Source organism: Canariomyces notabilis, assembly GCF_033297395.1.
Source record: "Canariomyces notabilis strain CBS 508.74 unplaced genomic scaffold N656scaffold_21, whole genome shotgun sequence".
Taxonomy (NCBI): Eukaryota; Fungi; Ascomycota; class Sordariomycetes; order Sordariales; family Chaetomiaceae; genus Canariomyces; species Canariomyces notabilis.
Genome location: NW_027041843.1, coordinates 182,342 through 199,724, shown reverse-complemented (window position 1 = coordinate 199,724; position 17,383 = coordinate 182,342). Strand labels below are relative to the sequence as shown.

The window sequence follows — 17,383 nt, the reverse complement described above, 5'->3', positions numbered from 1 at the left end:
AGCCGCTAGCTAGCGACCGGTGTGAAGTTTGCTGGCTTAGGCGGCGCCATCAATCGGCATCCCACTCGGGCGCGCGTTTCCTGTCGGCAGAAACAGAAATCTCATTGGCTGGGGAGAGGAGAATTCGAGCCTATTGGAAGTCAGATCCGATAGGACGCGGAAACGGCAAAAGCAGAGGTAGACGAATTGTAGGCCGTCCAAAGTATGTCCCATTCTTAGAAACGCAGCCGCCATTGGTGCCCGGCAGACTTTGCACTCGCAGAGTGGGCAACCCCGTGACGAGCATTTTCGTTATCACGGTTAGCGGCTGCGCTTGGCTGCCATCGTCACAGGTCCGGAAACGCGTGCCCGAGACAGATCATGCCGTACGAAGAGTTTGTTGCGCAGTATCGACGCTTTGAGGCACAGGCCGCAATGGCTTTGATTGTCAATGGTCAAACGGGCACTTGCCCAACTTTGGGATCAATGTTGAGCAGAGGAATGGTCACTGCATAGGCGGTGTACTGTATGTACGTACAGTACATTAATTACACATATATAGATACAGTACAGGCGAAAAGTACATGTATTGGTTGTGTAATGTACGATTACACAGGCATCTCACAGGAAGTTACTGCCCGTAATGCCAGGAAATTCAACATTTCAGGGGAGACAGCTAAGTTAATACCTCCGTATCCTTCCCGACACTACTTGGGTGCTCTTGCCTGTTCTGGATTTCCACGGAACCCACGACTCAAAAACTCCGAATCCAAGTCTCGAAGTCACAATGCAATTGAGGCCGAAAGGGCACACTCACTGATTCATCAATCTTCCTAGCTTCAGCGCAGTGTATAGGCTCAACACCGTGAGGGCGTCGATCGATCGCAAGCTGAGAAGTTTGTCACTCGCTGAGGGCAAGCCGCAGCGCTGTACGAAGTATTTCCTTGCCGTTATCCACAATGATTTCAATCACCCCTTTAAAGAAACAAATACGAAGTATCTGAAAAGCCTCCTTGGGATGCTTCCAAGCTCCTTCATTTCGCTCCAGCGAGTTGGGGCCGGGTAGACGCGATGCTGTTGCGTATCAAGGAGGCCATCGAGGGATTTGAGGCATCGACATGGTAGGCAGTCACTGTCTGCAGAGAATTGACCGCTGACCCTTGCAGCGGTGACATTCGACTTGATCAGCGGTTGGTCCCCGGTGCTGAATGGACGATTGATCATCGGGCGAAACGCGGTGCCCCGGTCAGATTTCTTCCCGCAAGATCTGGCGCTGAGGAACCAATTACTCGGGAGCACATATGGCCTGTCTGTCGGCCGCAGATGCGCGATGGCGCGACCGTCCTTGGCACGCGGATCGAGGCGGCTCTGCTTGCATCGGTTGACGCCGCATGGCGCTTACCGGTACACACCTCCACCAAAAACATCACCAAAATAGAATCCAGATCTCGTCATGACCATCTCATTGGTCTCGATTCTCTCAAAACAAGCTCGCCCGCCGTCACGGCATTGGATGACAGAGGTCGACGAAATTTGAATCGGGCTCGGGACACGGCTCCCCAAACGCTGATAAACAGCAAACGGCCAACCAACCCACAGCTACCGTGATGTTGTTCGAGATGCAGGAACCTCATGCAACCATCGCCAAGGCCAGCCACACCCATGGTTTCCCCTTTCCGCGGCGTCTTTCAGGAACGGGCTGACAGCCTGCAGATCTGGGCGGCTGCGGCTTGAGGCTATCAGAACCAGATGGAACGCATCTTGGCGGCAACGTCTGGTGATCGCGTGCCTGGAGGACAAAGGACAAACAACGGCCACCGGCTACAGGAACTTGCCAGCTCCAGGGTCCTCCTGGCATTGCGTCAGACGCAAGGCGGTCTACACTACATTCCCATTAGACCCCCGTCTTAATCCCCTCCTGGGGGCCGTAGCGGCTACGATGGGCGTCTGCACCAAGCCAGGCCCCGTCACGGGCACGCGAGATCTCCCGCTGCAGCTTTTGTCAACTTGTACTGGGACAAAGGGCTCCAAGTACCGGTACATCCCATCATGGTGTTGTACGTGCATATTGGCTTGGGCCCACTTTCAACGTCCGAGTTTCTCGAGTGAGGTTCGAACATGAGCAACACCGGGCGGACCGGCCACCTCCACTCTAGAAGACTCAAGATCCCGAGTTCTCATTGGTTTCTATATAAAACCGCTTCTTATATCTCCCAGTTCACCGGGAACACACCATCGAACCTTGCTTTAACTACAGTATATACTCTCCGAGCCCAAGGTTTGGGCACCAACCTCACACCCTAATACAAACAAACATCACAGCGAATGAAGCAGCCAATCTAGCGATACTCCCCACACTGCCAACCAGCCCTCCTGCTTTTTTTTTCCCGGATCCGAAACGCGGCCTATGCGATGGCGGCTTTCTCACAGAGCCCACAACAACGTGACCTTACCGCGCATTCTTCCCGCTCGCAAATTGTACAAGCCAGTTCCTCATCCCTCAAGTAACCCCTCGGCGGCTCCAACAACTCATTGGATTGGGTGAGAGTTGGCGCAGTAAGCATAAATACGCCTTATCCCTGCGAAACATGCACCTTCGCAATACAGCCGATTGGACGGCATACTTTTGTGCTAGCTTGACTCGTAATCCACCTTTAGTTCGTTGGATGTCTTTGAACGTTGGAATCATTGAGGCGTAACAGAGGATCCTTGTGAACATACCGCCAGGATGATAGGTGTTGGCCTGCCTGGTTGCATCGTCGTATCCATTCATCTCTCTTCCACGAAGAAACTGCTTGGTTCGGGTCTCTCTCCGTCCGCAATAAAAGGGGTTGCGAGCTTGGGCCGATGTCGAGGGTCAAGGAGAGAACTACGATCTCAAGCCCGCCTCGGCGGGGAATCTTACTCTCGCCGCTGATCGGCGGACTAGGCTGTTGAGGCGGTAAGATGGGTGTCTGAAGGAATTAACAGCCCCTGATGACCTCAAACTTTCAGAAATAACTATTCGAAAGTGACCCGGAACCTTGGGCTGGAAGTCAACATTGTAGCTCAATTCAAATCCTAATCGAGGCGATCGAGCTTCATTTCAACGGTTTTCATTACAGAGAGGTCCGGTTTTCTCCCGTCAACCCTGGGCCTCGAGGACACGATGCCTCTTGCTGTACTCTTATATGTAACACATAGCGCTACGAACGGGCAGCAAATGCATAGTCAACGGAGAGATGCAGAGACATCTTCCCTCTCTCGATCCTGCGGCAAAGCTGTCTTCTACTTCTTTTGCCGCTTGGCACTCTTATCGCTCGCCGCGCTGAGCACGCTGGCACTCCGCTTATGCGGCCCGCCGCCGCTACTCGCAGGCCTGGCCGTGCTGCCGCCCGCGGGGCCAGACTCCTCCTCCTTGATGGCTTTATTATTAGTATCTGCAGGAGCGGCATCCCCGGCGCTTGCTCCTCCCGTCCCTGCCTGGCCCTCGTTGGCAGCAGTAGCAGCGCTCCCACCACCGCCATTCGCCAGTCCCTCACTGCCCGTACCGTCCATGCCCTGCTTACTATCCCTCCTCTCCAGCTCAGACGGTCCAGATGAGTCAGTATTGTTGTTACTGCTGTTGTTGGTTTCCCCACCTGCCTCGGCCCCGGCCCCTTTTTCCCCGTTGACCGTACCAACGCCAGCCCCTACGCCCCTGGCGCGATCCCTCTCGGCCTTCTTGGCCTCCTCAATCTTGATCTCGGCGTCCAGCTTGTCGCTGACCTTGCGGAGATCGACGAGAGCCGTGACGGCGCCCCAGAGCACCTCGAACTGGGCCGTGACGGCGGCGGTGGGCATGACCAGCCGGGGGGGCACGTCGAGCTCGGCGAGGGCGTTTGTGATGCGCATCTGCTGCTGGCCCGACTTGTGGCTGTAGAGCTTGTTGATCTTTTCGTAGCGGAACGTGGGCCCGCTGCCGAGCCGGTCGTGGTGCGACACGCCGTACACTTGCTCCTCCTGCGCCGAGAGCTTGCGGCGTTCGGGCTGCTGCGGGGCACTGCCGCCCTTCTTCTTGTTGGCTGCTGCGGCCGCGGCCGCCGATGCCCCCCCTGCGGAGGTAGGTGTTGCTTCGGCGGGCGTGGACGGCGCGCGGCCCCCCCGGGCAGACTCGCCGCCATCTCGGGACGAGGCCAGCGCCGCGATGCTCTCGCGCCGGTTGCCGCCCGGGCCGTTCTCCGAGACCGCGCTGCCCGGTACCGGGCTGACGCCCTCGCCGGTGCCCATGATGCTTTTTCGTTTTTTGGACTTGTCCGTGCTCATGAGGTTTTGGAGCAGGGCCTGCAGGCCGGCTGAGCTCTTAAAGGAGTTGATGTCGGAGTCGGTGGCTGGGTAGTCGAGGCGGTTGTACAGCTCACGGCGCTCCTCGTTGAAGCGCTCGGTGCGTGAAAGTATGCGTTTGATCTCGAGCAAGAGGGATTCCTCCTCGCGCGCTTCGTCCTTGGAACGCGACATGGTGTTGAGGGCAAACTCCTTCCGTTTCCGTTCCTGCTCGGGGTTGAAGTTTTGCATCATCTCGTAGAGCTCAAACTCTGGCCGGGTCATGTACTGCGCAGGCTTCTGCACTGCCATCATCTTGGCCGCAACTTCGTAGTAGCGGGCCTTGAGGTCCTCCATCGTCCGCGGCTTAGAGACGGGCACGACGGCCGTACTAGTGCCATTGGCCTCGTCTTCCTGGGGCGGTTTCGGTGTGAACTCGTACCGGTCCCAGATGATGGGCCACCGCAGATCGTATTCCTTCGCCATCTCTAGCAAGTAATCTGTCTCCTCTTTTGTCCAGTCCTTACTCTGGAGATTGGCTTCGTACTGGTCTTGATTGTATTGTGGCACCGTAACCTGCACGTTAAACTTGGCGAAGGCCGAATCCTCTGGCTGGTCATCCTTCGTCTGCTCGCCCGGCCGGTCCCCACCGGCGCCGGGCTCGGCGTCCGGCGTGGGACCGCCGGGCGGGCCGTCCTCCGTCTTCCGCTTCCAGTGCCGTAACACGAGGGCGCCATTATCCCCGCGCGCCGAGTTCGTAAATGCCTTTAGCTCCCACCGAGCAGCAGGCTTTCGACTCGCAAACCGGCGCTTCTTGAAAAAGGAAACCTCCGGGACAATTGCGATTGGGTTATCGCCGCCAAGACTTTGAACCTCACGGGCAAGTCCCTTGAGATTGGGTCGCGGGGTGCTGGTCTTTTGCTTTTTGGATGGCCGAGGCGCTGGAGAATGTTCAGAAGGGAGGTTTAAAACGTCGCGGAGATCGTTGGAAGTCATGGTGTGTGGGGGTTGTCTCGCCCGGTCGCGTCACGGTCTGAGAGCGGCGCAAAGTGGAGATGCAGCGGTCGCAGCGCAAAATCAATCAAAATCAATCGGCAGCGACCAGCCTAGATTGAAACCGAGTCTCGCGATATAATACACATCTGAGAGAAACTTATACTCCACTTCACGAATGACGAAGAGGTATAGGACTCGTTTGGGCGACGTGGAATTCGCGTCGGATTCCGTTCGCCTCTGTATCAACGACCTTTTTGGCGGGTTTGCAGGTGCAAGACCACCTAAAAAAGTCCTCTAGGCCGCTGAATGGCTGAATTGCACCGGGGCCACACGTGACCTGCCGCTGTGTTGGGCCCAGTTTTCCAGAACGTGGCACCTTTCTGGGTCGCGCCTGTGTTCGCACTGCGCAGCATCCCGAATTATTGAAGCGTCCTCACTGTCCCTGTCCTGCGCTTGCGCACCTTAACCCAGACCGACGAACTCCGCTGTGTCCCCCGCGGAACGAGGCGATACCGGTCGACAAGATGAGGAGCCTTCTCCCTTTGCTATCGCTGGCCGCCATGGCCCGGGCCCTCTACTTCTACATCGATGTCACTTCGCCCAAGTGTTTCTATGAGGAGCTTCCCAAGGACACTCTGGTGGTGGGCCACTACACGGCCGAGGAATGGGACGACCACCGGCAAGCGTGGGCAAAGCACGATGGCATCAGCATCTACATCTCCGTTGATGTAGGTTCTCGTTCCCCTTTCAGGCCAATACGCCGCCTTAGACAGGAATCTCCCTGACCCTCCTACCCTACAGGAAATCTTCGACAACGACCACCGCGTCGTCTCACAACGCGGCGGTGCCTCGGGCAAGTTTACCTTTACGGCCGCCGAGGCAGGCGACCACAAGATCTGCTTTACTCCGTCGTCCAACAGCGGCCGGTCCAACTGGCTCTCGCTGTCTTCCCCCAACGGCGGCATCCGCCTGAACCTCGACGTAGCCATTGGCGAGACCAGCGTCATCGAGGGGTCCGACAAGGACAAGATGCAAGATCTGGCGTCACGCGTGCGCGATCTGAACGCAAGGTTGAACGACATCAGGAGAGAACAGGTTTTCCAGCGGGTAAGTTTGACAAGCCCCTGCGACCAGGAGATTGACACAAAGGAAGATGAAAAAGATGCTAACGCCGATTGTTTACTCCCTACCGCAGGAGCGAGAGGCTGAATTCCGGGACCAGTCCGAGAGCACCAATGCCCGTGTCGTCCGGTGGATTTTGATCCAGCTCACTGTCCTGGGTGTGACGTGCGCCTGGCAGCTGTCGCATCTGCGGTCGTTCTTCATTAAGCAGAAGCTTACATAGAGCAGTTACGAGGGGCTCAAAATGATACTCATTTTATGCTGCTTGATGTGGAGTTTTTCTGGATGGTCCGCTGCTACACGTAGACAATATGAAGGGAAGCACGATGCTCTCTGGGCTCAAGCTGAGCGGAGCTCCAAGGGTTTGGGAAAAGGGAGTTTGTTTCCAACGCGATTATGTATGAGATACAATGGTTACGGATTTGGGCGCTGTAGTGATAGCACATGCTTGGCTATGAACGGCTGGCGTCCTCGAAGTGGAGCATCAGTGTACATCTCTTTCATCCAGGGATAGGGCAGGACCAAGCAGGCGTTTTCAATCACCAATGTTGAAATTTCTCCATGCGTTCTATTCCTCCCCATTTATATCCTTCTTCTTTTGTTTCTCTCTATGCAATGCCGTGCCTCATCAAATAGTGTGGCGCTACAGCAGGCATTCCTGCCTTGGAGTTCTCGGGCTGTTTCCATGTCTCTTCTCCGGTCCTTCTTGCCGTCCATCCCCAACCCACCATTCATCGTCGATTGTATCCAGTGCTGAGGACTGGCAGCCTGCCCTTGCAAAAGACACATCATAAACAAATCTGAAGCACAACGAAGAAACGACCATACACTAAAGGCGGTAATAACGAAACCAAGCAACCGCTGCCCCGTGCCTAAGACCAAGAGGAAAGAGGTATATGACTACCAACAATGATCCTTCGAGAACACTGACAACAGCAACGGCTGCACCGCTCTTGTAGCCCGTTCCGGTAAGGCCCACCTTCAGAAGCATTCCATTGTCATTATGTATTCTCGGCCGAGGGCGGAAACCTGAAATGAGAACAAACTGAACAAGGAAAAAAAGTGAAAAAAAAAAGGCGACACAATCATCCGTGACAAAGGAAAACATGATGCTTAAAGAAATGTGACACCTCGTCCAATCCAATCCAGGCCGACCAATCGCGGCCAAGGCTAGTAAGAAGCCGAACCACGCCTGTCTACAATGCCGTCTTTTGTTGCGAGCGGAGGGTCTCGAATTCTTCCTTTCTCATGGTCGCAATGATATTGGGAGATGCATAGAGCTGATTATTAGGTAGGTAGATAGGTATGAGGTAGAGTTATCTGCGGAGGCACGGCTTGGAAGAACGTCCCAAACAACAATCGCCATGTGTGTGGTGTTGTCTTTCCCCCGTTGCCAAGCCCAAGAGAATAGCAGCCTTTCCCCGGCATGCGCTTGCCCGTTCGACAGGGCCACCAGCGAGCAGGTAGGGGTCCAGGCCGGAGAGAGAAGAAAGGTGGGGGGCTCCGCAACCGAAAGAACCGAATTATCATGATCGTAATGATGATGTCCAAGGAGGCGTCACATGTGCCGGAAACCGCTATGGAAAGAAGGCACCCTCTATGTCCCATGCAAAAAGCAAAAAAAAACGCATGTTTCAGGCAGATCGTGCCGCGCTCGTCTCAGGAAGCCTCTATATAGAGCGCAACCCCCCGTCGCCGCCTCGCGCTACTTCGTTTAGCTTAGCAAGCTGGTTTTTGGTTGCATGTTTTGTAGGTTGGCTTCGATTTCTTACCTGACAGGACACCAAATCAGGTCAAGACAAGCATCAAGCTCCTCTAACCGCAGCATAGAGTCTTCATGAACTTCTGGAAGCCCGTCGGTTGCGGCTGAGGGTTATTCTGCTGCTGGGTCGGGCTGTTGAGGGCGGGCGAATGCGTCATTGGCCGCTGCGGTAGATTCTGGGCGCTGCTCGAGCCTGTTGGTGTAGGAGCCGCTTGCATGTAACCCCCAACTGCCGGGCGTGGGCTTGCCAATCCGGGGCCGTTTGGCCGCCCTTGTTGCTTCTGCTGCGGCTGGCCCATCACCGGCCTCGGCAGCGGGGGGTGCGTCGCGTTTAAACGACCCTGCGTCAAAACCGGGGCTGGCTGCTCGCTTTGGTGACGAGTGGTGGCCCCCCGCGAGTTGCCGTGGATCTCCATGGCCGAGGCCCCGGGCCGGGCGTTTGGGTCGTGCAGAGTCTGGCGGTTCCAGTCCCCCTTCTTGTCCTGCTTCTTCATCCAGTCGTACTCGCCATCTTCCACAAGGCCCGCTTCCTTGAGTGCCTGTGTGAAAAGGTCCCGCAGGTAGTCGTAGTCGGGGGTGTCTTCAAATCCGAGGTTGCGCACGTAGGTGAGGTAATGAGCAAACTGCTCGGGGAAGCCTGCGCACAGGTCTTTGATCTCGGTCGTCTGCTTTTTTTCGCCAATCTTTTCGTACTTTTGCTTGTTCGTTGCAGCCTTAAGACCTTGCCAAGGAAGACCGCCCCGGAGGAAGTACATGAAGACGTGGCCCAATGCCTCCAGGTCATCTCGCCTTGACTGCTCCCTGCCGAGATGTGTGTTGATACTCATATAGCGCGCGGTTCCAGAGAGGGACTTGCGCTCGCGGTAGGGGATGTGCTGTTTCGTCTTGGGATCTCGGTATTGCTTCGCCATGCCAAAATCAACGACATGGATAACGTTGGCAGTCTTAGTACCCTGCCTCCCGATGAGAAAATTGTCTGGCTTGATATCTCGGTAGATCAGGTTTTTCTCATGGATGGTTTGCACACGCGACAACTGCGAGAAGCAGTCAGATTAGACCGACGAGCGAACAAAGCCACAACAAGGAGCACATACCATCTGCTTTGCAACCATGACAACAGTTTTCAAGCTGAACCTCCGATTGCAATGGTCAAAGAGATCTTCGAGCGAGGGGCCAAGCAGGTCAATGACCAGGATGTTGTGCAACCCTTCTTGGCCGAAGTAGTACACGTTTGGGATGCCAGCTGCAGAGTCATGTGGTTAGAGAACACATCAGCCGTTTCTCAGAGAGCTCAATGGGCAGACTCACGGCAACCGACGAGAATCTTGTATGTCCGGTATTCATCTCGCAGTTGAGGAGCATCACTTTTCCTGGGTTCCTGCAAGGTAATAAGATGTTAGCACCTGTAGGCGGAGCCAATTGTGCGAAGAGACGAGCTTGCGCCAGACGACGTACAAACTTGATAGCCACTTGCTGGCTATTGAGAAGGTTCATTCCCTCAAAGATGACGCCAAAGGAGCCCTCTCCGATCTTCTTCCCCACTCTATAATGCACTCCAACAACGTTCGACGATGATGAAGCCATTTTGGAGACTGGGCGCAAGCGACGGAACTTTGATTATCGACGCGTCCCAGAATATCTGCAAACAAATCTGTCCGGATTAGTTAGACATCACAATCGTCGGACAAATTTCAAATGAACAGCTATGCGGGTCAAGGCGGTCGTGATGCGTTTGAGTAAAATGGATGGAGATATTTTGGCCTGTGAACAATCCACTGATGCATCAAAAGAATGCTGGGATGGGTCTGGGAGCCTTGGGAGATGGGTTGGGGGAATCTAAACTGCGGTGGAGGCCACACGAGCCAACTCACCCAAGTTCGGACAATGCCTCAGATGGTCTTGTCAACAGGCGGTGGGCGGAGCTCAGCTGTTCGCATGAGGCGGTTGCGTTGCTGTCATACACTGTGGTCGTTCAGCGACGGCTGCGAAGCAGACAAATCGTGCTACGATGCCTCTCGGTCCGGTTGCTGTCGGTGCAAGCCGCGTGGGATATGCGAATGGTATGGGCAAGTTGAGCCTCGAGACGTGACTTCACTCGCGGTGCTTCAGCCGTTCCTTCACCGAAGACGGGCAATCCACGCCTCAAAGGCTCCCCGATGGACAGACCCGATTGGCGGGCCCCGCAGTTTCGCTCTTGCAGTACAATCAAATCGCCCGGACACGACTCGTCGTTCTGTGGCCTTTGCAAAGGCACACAGGATTTGGCGGATGGTCGGTGTGGCGGAATACAAAATGGAGAAGGAGGAAAAGGCGAGAGAAGGGAGAAGGGAAGGCCCGTCGCAGTGGAGCCAGGCGAACAGGGCAAGGGGCGTTGAAGGCCTGGCCAATCCAGCCAATCCAATCCCGGAAATCCGCCAGTGGCTAACAGCTGTTGTGGACGGCCCGCCCAGCAAGTTAGCGAGTCCTTGGCCTCCCGCTGTCTGCCAGTTGGCCCAGTTCACCGTCAATCCCACTGCACTCGCTGCTCTGTGCCGGGCCGTGCCCATAACAAGATAAGATGTGCGTAACGCGTCGGCGGCTGAACTGGTTTGGATTGGAGAAGAGCAACTCAAGCAGAGATTCGGGATAATCATAGGCGTATCCCCCCTTGGGATTTTCCAATCACGTCCACAGAAACAGAGGTGGAAGTCGTGGCGAACCCATGCCTCGATTGGTGCTTGTCAGCCGGTTTTGAGTGCCCAGATCTCTTGCTGCTCTGTGCTCGTCCTATGCTTATGTGCATAGGTACTCCAACGAGAGCGTTGCCCCCACTTCAAACAGACCATTGCAACTGTACAATCTTGAACTTTGCACACGTCCTTACTCCTTACTACAGTAGGCTACCTAGATGGACGACATAGCCTCGTTGCTCCGTACACGTACTGTAGCTGGGTTTTCAGCTAGCAGAGGTAGACAAGCGGCCAAAGGCATGAGAACTTTACGCAACAAAGGGTTCAGCCGCCAATGCTCCATCCTCACTCAAGTGCCTCTACGGAGTATGTACTTCGTATTGATACTTATCTTTACATACAGCAGTTATGCCGGCAGTCATACTGTATTGTAACGTCAGCCCCGGGACTCGGATTGTTCTCTCGTGTTGCCATAATTAACGATGCTCATCAAAGCAAAGTCATGGAATTATGGGATAGCGACCGACGGCACGCAAATCGTACAGCCTGGGCTCGCTAGCGGCAGATCAAGAACCGTCAAGAGCGTTATTCCCAAGGCTGGGCTCCCGTTTCGATTCCACACATGTGGAGTTTGCCATTGCCCACGAGTCTGGGGTAACGCCAGAGGTTATGTATGTAAAATACATAGTACATAATTTTACCTAACGATACATAGCTCATTCTTTGTTCTCGAATGCAGCTTCTATGCTGCCAGGGCACTTTGAGATGACAGACATAGCAATAGCAAACCTCAGCGACTACCCAACCGAGCCTGTCTATCACCTTTACCACCGCTCTGATGAGACGAAAGCCAGTGAACTGTTCGCCTCAACTCGCCTGTACAGTACAGTATTGTACGGAGTAATGAGTATCCGTGCCCTCGTACACACTCCGTACATACACTCAGTACTGTAATGTACAGATACATTCAACGTTAGCGCTAACGTTTGGTACTCCGTATTCAGCACGCACTGCTGACCGCATTGACGCAGCCGCAATGTGGGAGGCGAGACGGCTAGTTCCGACAGCAAGGCTACCGTTGACTACAATGTTAGCGGTTAAGGTCAACGAGAACTTAACGTCACTAAGGTGTTGTACAATACCTGATCCTGTACATCAAGTTCGCTTCGTAATTAACGGCACTGTAGAGTAATAAACAAGGCGCAACTTCGCAGCAGCTGAATTGGGAGAGGGAGAGACCCTTAAAATCATTAGACAACGAGATGTAGCCTGGAGCCAGCGTTGTGGCTGCAGTATCGATGTTACAGCTTGCGAGCAGCGCAAAGTTGGAACAACAAACGGCTGAGAGTGTCAAACCAATCAATCAGCGTGGCATTGAGCTTGCATGACGGCAATCATCAAGCGTACATACACTACCTGCCTTAATTCATTGATTTGATGTGCCTAACTCCGTATGCGGAAAGCCGTCCTTTGAACGCCAAGTCGCTACTGTGCGAGCGGGAAGTTCGTTGAGTGTAATCTTTGCTTCTGAGAGTTTCAACCCTGCTCCCCTATATCTCAGCTCGCTATCCTGATTCGCCATCTTCCCTCATGCCTCTTGCGTGCCTTAGCAATACGTACCGCGTTCCTGCCGAGGGATCGATCTCTCCGCCGCAATCTGAAGCACGAATCTTCAACACCAGATAGTATGTAGACAGGTTGGATTCAATAATAAAATGACCAGAACACCATCAGGGGTGAGTGAACAAGATGCAATTTCTACCCCTCCGATATTGAGAGCGAGTCTTATCCCACCGAGCCATTGCTTAGTTTCCATGACATGTCATCATTAACAAACCATCCCAAATAAAAAGGAAAATGGCTATATCACAAGTACTTGTACATTTTAAGTGCTCACGAGAAGGAAACAAACAGCGCCCGTGTTGCATCTAGAGACCAATGCAAATAGAGAAAGGTTGATCCAGAGCGAGCGTCAGGTTGCCTCAGGCAGAGGACAGAAACCCTCCTCTCACTCGCCAACCCATTTTTCCTCCCTGGATCCCATTCTTCATGAATCCGAGAGAGGAAAAAGGACAAAGAAAAAACAAAAGCCCACACCAAACAAGAACCGTCATACCCCATCCGTGCTACCCCATTCGCCCTCAAACCCTAAACAAACGTCTCCCACTCCCACCAGCACCATCACGGTCCTGACCTCCGTGAGAAGTAGAAGTCGAAGCAAACAGCCTCACTTTGGGAGCGCCGTATCCGTTTCCGTTCCTGTTCGCCGGCGACAGCGCCGGCGCCTGCTGCTTCTCTGCCGTCAGCTGGTCATACGCAGCGGCGACCGTCTTCTCGGCACAGTCCTTCGTGGTGCGGTACCAGGCTTCGAGCTGGTGCTTGTCGATAAAGGTCTTGAGGCGGGCATCCTCCCACCTCATCGATTCGAGCAGCTTACTGCGCGACCCGTCGTCCATGCTGTCGAAGCGACGATCGAGCGACTCAGCATAGACGCCGAGGGCCTCCGAGGGCTTCACAAACGGGTGGAAGGTTTCGTCGGAGTGTTCTGTGAGAAAAGGGTTAGAAGTCATGATTATAGCTTTGTGGAGATTGGGATGGAAATTGCTAAGGCAGGATGAAGTAACTCACGTTCGTCAATCACCGCAAACAGAGCACGGTAGGTGGTCGTATCCCCCACGGCGGCGAGCTGGTCAAGGTCCCCCTTCATGTTGGTCTCATTGACGACCTTCCAATCGTCGCGAATGAAGCATCGCCGCCAAATCAGTCGCTCCGCATTGGCGCGATCCTCGTCCTTGAGGCCAAACCTGGCCACTTTGAGGGCGAGTAGAAATTGGTCGCCGATGGCGTCGAAGTGTTTGACGTCGAGCGATGTCAAAGTCAGCAGATCAATCAGGGTAGGCGGCTCCAATGCTTCGTGCTTGAGCAGGCGGGACATGGCAGTCTCAAAGATTTGTTGCAGACCCTTTTGCTTCTTGGGGATCAGGGTGCCGTGCTCCTTCAGGGCCAGCTCCAACTCAGCTGACTCGTCGACACCCCCTTGGATGGTAGGTCGAATTTGGCTGTACAGGTCATCTTGGATCTTGATGAGCTCCAGGGCTTGGTCGATCTTTTCGAGGTGGACACCGATCCTTTCTTCGCTCTCAGACGGAGCGCTGCTGGCGCCATCGCCGTTTGTAGACTGTTCGGCTTCCTCAGCAAGGAGTGCTAGTTTGCTCAGGCTGAGCTCGATCTTCTTATTCCAGATCTGCTGCTCGCGGGTGAGGCCTAGATTAAGCAGGGTTTCGGCGGCGTGGTCAATGTCCTTCTCTCTCTGGACGTCGTTAATCCAGGATATTTTGGCAAGTTCAGGCTTGGTCCGGAGGAATCTGGTACCGTAGCCATTCTTGTCGAAAGGAAAGTCCAGGACGGACTGAACGCCACTGCTCTCCAGAAGAACATGATAAGCGCGGAACGCAAAGTCCTCTTTGTATTCATCGAATAAATGGCCCAATTGCAGCTTCTTTACTCGAGCTTGAGCGAGTTTTTCTTGCGCGGCGCTGTCTGTTGTGTTGCCCTCCGCCGCAGCCTGCTCTAGTACTAGGATCTGCTGGACCACAACCTCCGCAAGGGCATCAAATGCCCTTAACTCCTTTGCAAGCTCGGTGGCCTCATCCCACAGGTCGAAATCCTTCAACCTCAGAATCTTGGCATAAGCATCATCCTGGTAGATTTGCTGATAGAGCTTGCCTCGCTCCTGGGCCTGCGCGTCATCGCTCAGCACCGCCCAGGCGGAGTATTCGGTCAGGGAGGTGAGATATTGGCTCGTCAAGGACGGCAGAAGGAGCCGAATAGAATTAATGAGGCGATGGTCGATTGACTTATCCTCTGCTGGCTCCTTCCAGTACCTGTCGAGCCATTGGTGGCAAAACTCGACCAATCGCTTGGAATTATTCGTGATAAAATGGGTAGCAGTCCACGGTTCGAGTGCAGCATCGCCGCTTGGGACATGCTTAGGGTCAATCCCGTACTGACTCGCTCTCGTAAACCGAAACTGGCGCGCCTCAAAAAGCGCTCCGTTGTTGACAGTGATAGCCTCCCAGATCATACGATTTAGGCCCGCTTCATCTGCCAGCTGCTCGGTGAACTGGTACTTGATGATCTGGTAAGCCCAGGCAACGAAGATGTCCAACCGCCACACGTCGTAGATGAACCAATGACGGACAGGATCCACCTGACCAACAGCCGTATTTAGCTCTGTCTTTTGATTCTCGTGGATGTAGTCCGCCGTCTCGGAGATCAGCGTCTTTTTGTCGCCCTTGGGGCGTTCTGCGAGGAACTGTTCGTGCTTCTTCCAGATCCAAGTCGCGACCGCCATCTTCTCCGCGTTGTAGAGCAACATCCATCTCGTCCGCGTATCCAGTTTCACTCTGGCCGCGTTGAGGTAGATGATTATGGCGTCCAGGTACGCCATCCTGCTCTTCATGTTGTTTTCAAGGGAAGCCGGGAGGTTCGGGATGAAAGGTGTTTTTGAGCTCACGATTTCATGGCTCAGTTCGATTGCCGCATTCCCAATCTCTTCGTTGGAGAATTGGAGAGCTCTCCTTCCCTGGAAAACCAATGGGTTGTCATCCTTCAACCCAAAGAACACAGCCTGCTCCAGCTTGCTCTTCGCGGTCACCTCTGGGGGCTTTTCGCTCGCAAATCGGTCGATATCGGTGACTGCGAGCCTGACGGTTCCTATCCCTTGCAGCAGCAGCACGGCGGTTGGATTTTTTGCCTTGTGGCGGTGTGCACTCCGTAGCTCGTCTTGCAAGTGTCCGTTCCCAGTGGGCTCTTCGACGCCCGAACCAACAACCTGTAAAGACTCTTCGTCCCTGAAGTCGATAACATCCTCGAAACTAGGGGGGATTGTGTGAGTATCCTCCTGCAGCTGCGAATCCGGATTATCGGGCGGTGAGACCATGGACGCGACAACCACGGCCCGATCAAAGACGATAACCGCGACGAGGCCGGGACGCGGAAGATAGATCCGGGGCTTCTCAGGAGCTGTCTTTCGGACGGGGGTGGTATACGAGGTCAACGGCCTAACCGATCCCACTCTTGGGCCTTCCGAGGCGATGACTACCTCAACAAGTGAGTGTCTGGCCTGATGTTGCTTGGAGAACGATACCAGAAGTAGTATATGCTGCAAGGAGTCGTCCTCGTGCGTCAGCGCTTCGCTGAGGCGACTCGCGTCGACATATTTCTGATCTAATCCCCGAGGTACAAAGGCAAAATCAAGGACCTCGAACGAATCCCGTGGAAAATTGACCACAGCAGGATCCGCCTCAAGGATCGCATCGAGCAATCGCTCGCGAATATCGGATTCCGCCAAGAATTCATGGTGACCACCGCGGTGTAGCTTCCAGGAGTGAAGTTTTCCTTTGGACGTTGCCGTGACGACAACTCGCTCTCCAACTTTGGATCCGTAACCGGCCCGCGCAGCAGCGATATCTCCCCGGGAGATCGAGGCGCTCAACACATTCCGGATGCTACCAAAAAATCCTAGGGCGTTGCTGCTCAAACCACTCCGAAGGAATTGGACCGAGATGCCAGGCCGCCCATGGGTATCCCTTACGCTCATGTATGCTAATCTCCCGCTGCTGAATACCAAGACGAATCCGGCAGATTCGGCATTGACGACCTGGATGACGTGCTCTCCCGAGAACATTCCGTATATAGAATCCTCAACTCCGCTCCGTTGTTGGCGGATGAAGTCGAGCGTCGCAGCACTGGAAATGGATTCCCAGTAGGCAATCTTGCCGCTAACTGGCATGACAATGACCAAGCCGGGCTCGTCCGAAGATGATGACGGCGCCACCAGGGAACCGAGCGGGAGAGGATCGGAGGCATGTTTTGAGGGGTATGGAAGCGTGAATATGAAAGTCTCGGGAGAGGCCGCGGTCGAAGTATAGGGCCAGACGAAAGCATGTGTATGGGTGAGAGTCAGGGCGTAGCCGTTTGAGGCGTAGATCTCGCCGTGTTGTCGACCTTTTGGGACGAGTCAGCAAGGAGTCAAGCCAAGTGTTGATCAAGCGGAGAGCACAAGGAATTGGTCTTACTTTGCGCGTCTGCGCGGAGTCTATCTGGAAGCGCCGGCAGCTTGCTTACTGTGAATGCATTATTCGAGGTCTAGATAAACACGGTCAGCTTGGTCGCTTTTCAAAGTCAAGCGAGCAAAGATTGGGCCGGCAAACCAAAATAATGCTCCCGTCTCCTTTGCTCGTTCTCTCGCCCAATTTGGGTTTTTTGGACCGGACGCTGAGCTCCTTTCGCGGAGGTACGATATTTTCAATGCCGTCGCGCTTCCCAAGTAGGTCGATCTTGTCGGGCTTGACCTCGTACATCTCGGGCGCAGCATCGGGATTTTGGAATGTGCTCTCCGACAGGGGCACCCGCTGGCGCTTCGCCTTGGGTTGTTGCTGAAGGGAGGCATCGGAACCGGCAGGTCGCTGGCGGCGGCGACTGCTTCGCGTGCCTTTTGCAGGCCCGCCTTCTTGAAGCGCGGGTGAGAACATTTTCGCCGGCAATGCGATGATTTCGTTCCTCCCGGCTG

General features: G+C 54.5%; 6 protein-coding genes across 6 annotated transcripts; 3 read left to right on the top strand and 3 right to left on the bottom strand.

The window, feature by feature from the left end:
• Positions 1-1,509: 1,509 nt before the first annotated feature.
• N656DRAFT_297114 (uncharacterized protein) lies at positions 1,510-2,290 on the top strand. The gene is made up of 2 exons (XM_064809162.1): positions 1,510-1,628; positions 1,693-2,290. The coding sequence occupies exons 1-2, from the start codon at positions 1,612-1,614 to the stop codon at positions 2,099-2,101; spliced, it is 426 nt and encodes a 141-aa protein (XP_064667654.1). The 5' UTR covers positions 1,510-1,611; the 3' UTR covers positions 2,102-2,290.
• Positions 2,291-3,246: 956 nt separating this feature from the next.
• On the bottom strand, positions 3,247-5,512 carry N656DRAFT_758092 (uncharacterized protein; the record flags this gene model as incomplete). The annotated part of the gene is made up of 2 exons (XM_064813170.1): positions 3,634-5,512; positions 3,247-3,447 (listed from the first exon to the last, which is right to left on the bottom strand). The coding sequence occupies exons 1-2, from the start codon at positions 5,254-5,256 to the stop codon at positions 3,247-3,249; spliced, it is 1,824 nt and encodes a 607-aa protein (XP_064667653.1). The 5' UTR covers positions 5,257-5,512.
• Positions 5,513-5,816: 304 nt separating this feature from the next.
• Positions 5,817-6,601, top strand: N656DRAFT_800340 (uncharacterized protein; the record flags this gene model as incomplete). Its single annotated transcript, XM_064818001.1, has 3 exons — positions 5,817-5,984; positions 6,058-6,363; positions 6,452-6,601. 3 exons carry the CDS (start codon positions 5,817-5,819, stop codon positions 6,599-6,601), a joined length of 624 nt encoding a protein of 207 aa, XP_064667652.1.
• Positions 6,602-8,193: 1,592 nt separating this feature from the next.
• Positions 8,194-9,724, bottom strand: N656DRAFT_714478 (kinase-like protein; the record flags this gene model as incomplete). Its single annotated transcript, XM_064811977.1, has 4 exons — positions 8,194-9,174; positions 9,235-9,383; positions 9,449-9,518; positions 9,596-9,724. 4 exons carry the CDS (start codon positions 9,722-9,724, stop codon positions 8,194-8,196), a joined length of 1,329 nt encoding a protein of 442 aa, XP_064667651.1.
• Positions 9,725-9,785: 61 nt separating this feature from the next.
• N656DRAFT_296962 (uncharacterized protein) lies at positions 9,786-10,967 on the top strand. Its single transcript, XM_064809161.1, has one exon. The coding sequence runs from the start codon at positions 9,932-9,934 to the stop codon at positions 10,694-10,696; it is 765 nt and encodes a 254-aa protein (XP_064667650.1). The 5' UTR covers positions 9,786-9,931; the 3' UTR covers positions 10,697-10,967.
• Positions 10,968-12,950: 1,983 nt separating this feature from the next.
• N656DRAFT_800338 (uncharacterized protein) lies at positions 12,951-17,345 on the bottom strand (the record flags this gene model as incomplete). Its single annotated transcript, XM_064818000.1, has 4 exons — positions 12,951-13,354; positions 13,438-16,818; positions 16,890-16,959; positions 17,025-17,345. 4 exons carry the CDS (start codon positions 17,343-17,345, stop codon positions 12,951-12,953), a joined length of 4,176 nt encoding a protein of 1,391 aa, XP_064667649.1.
• Positions 17,346-17,383: the final 38 nt, after the last annotated feature.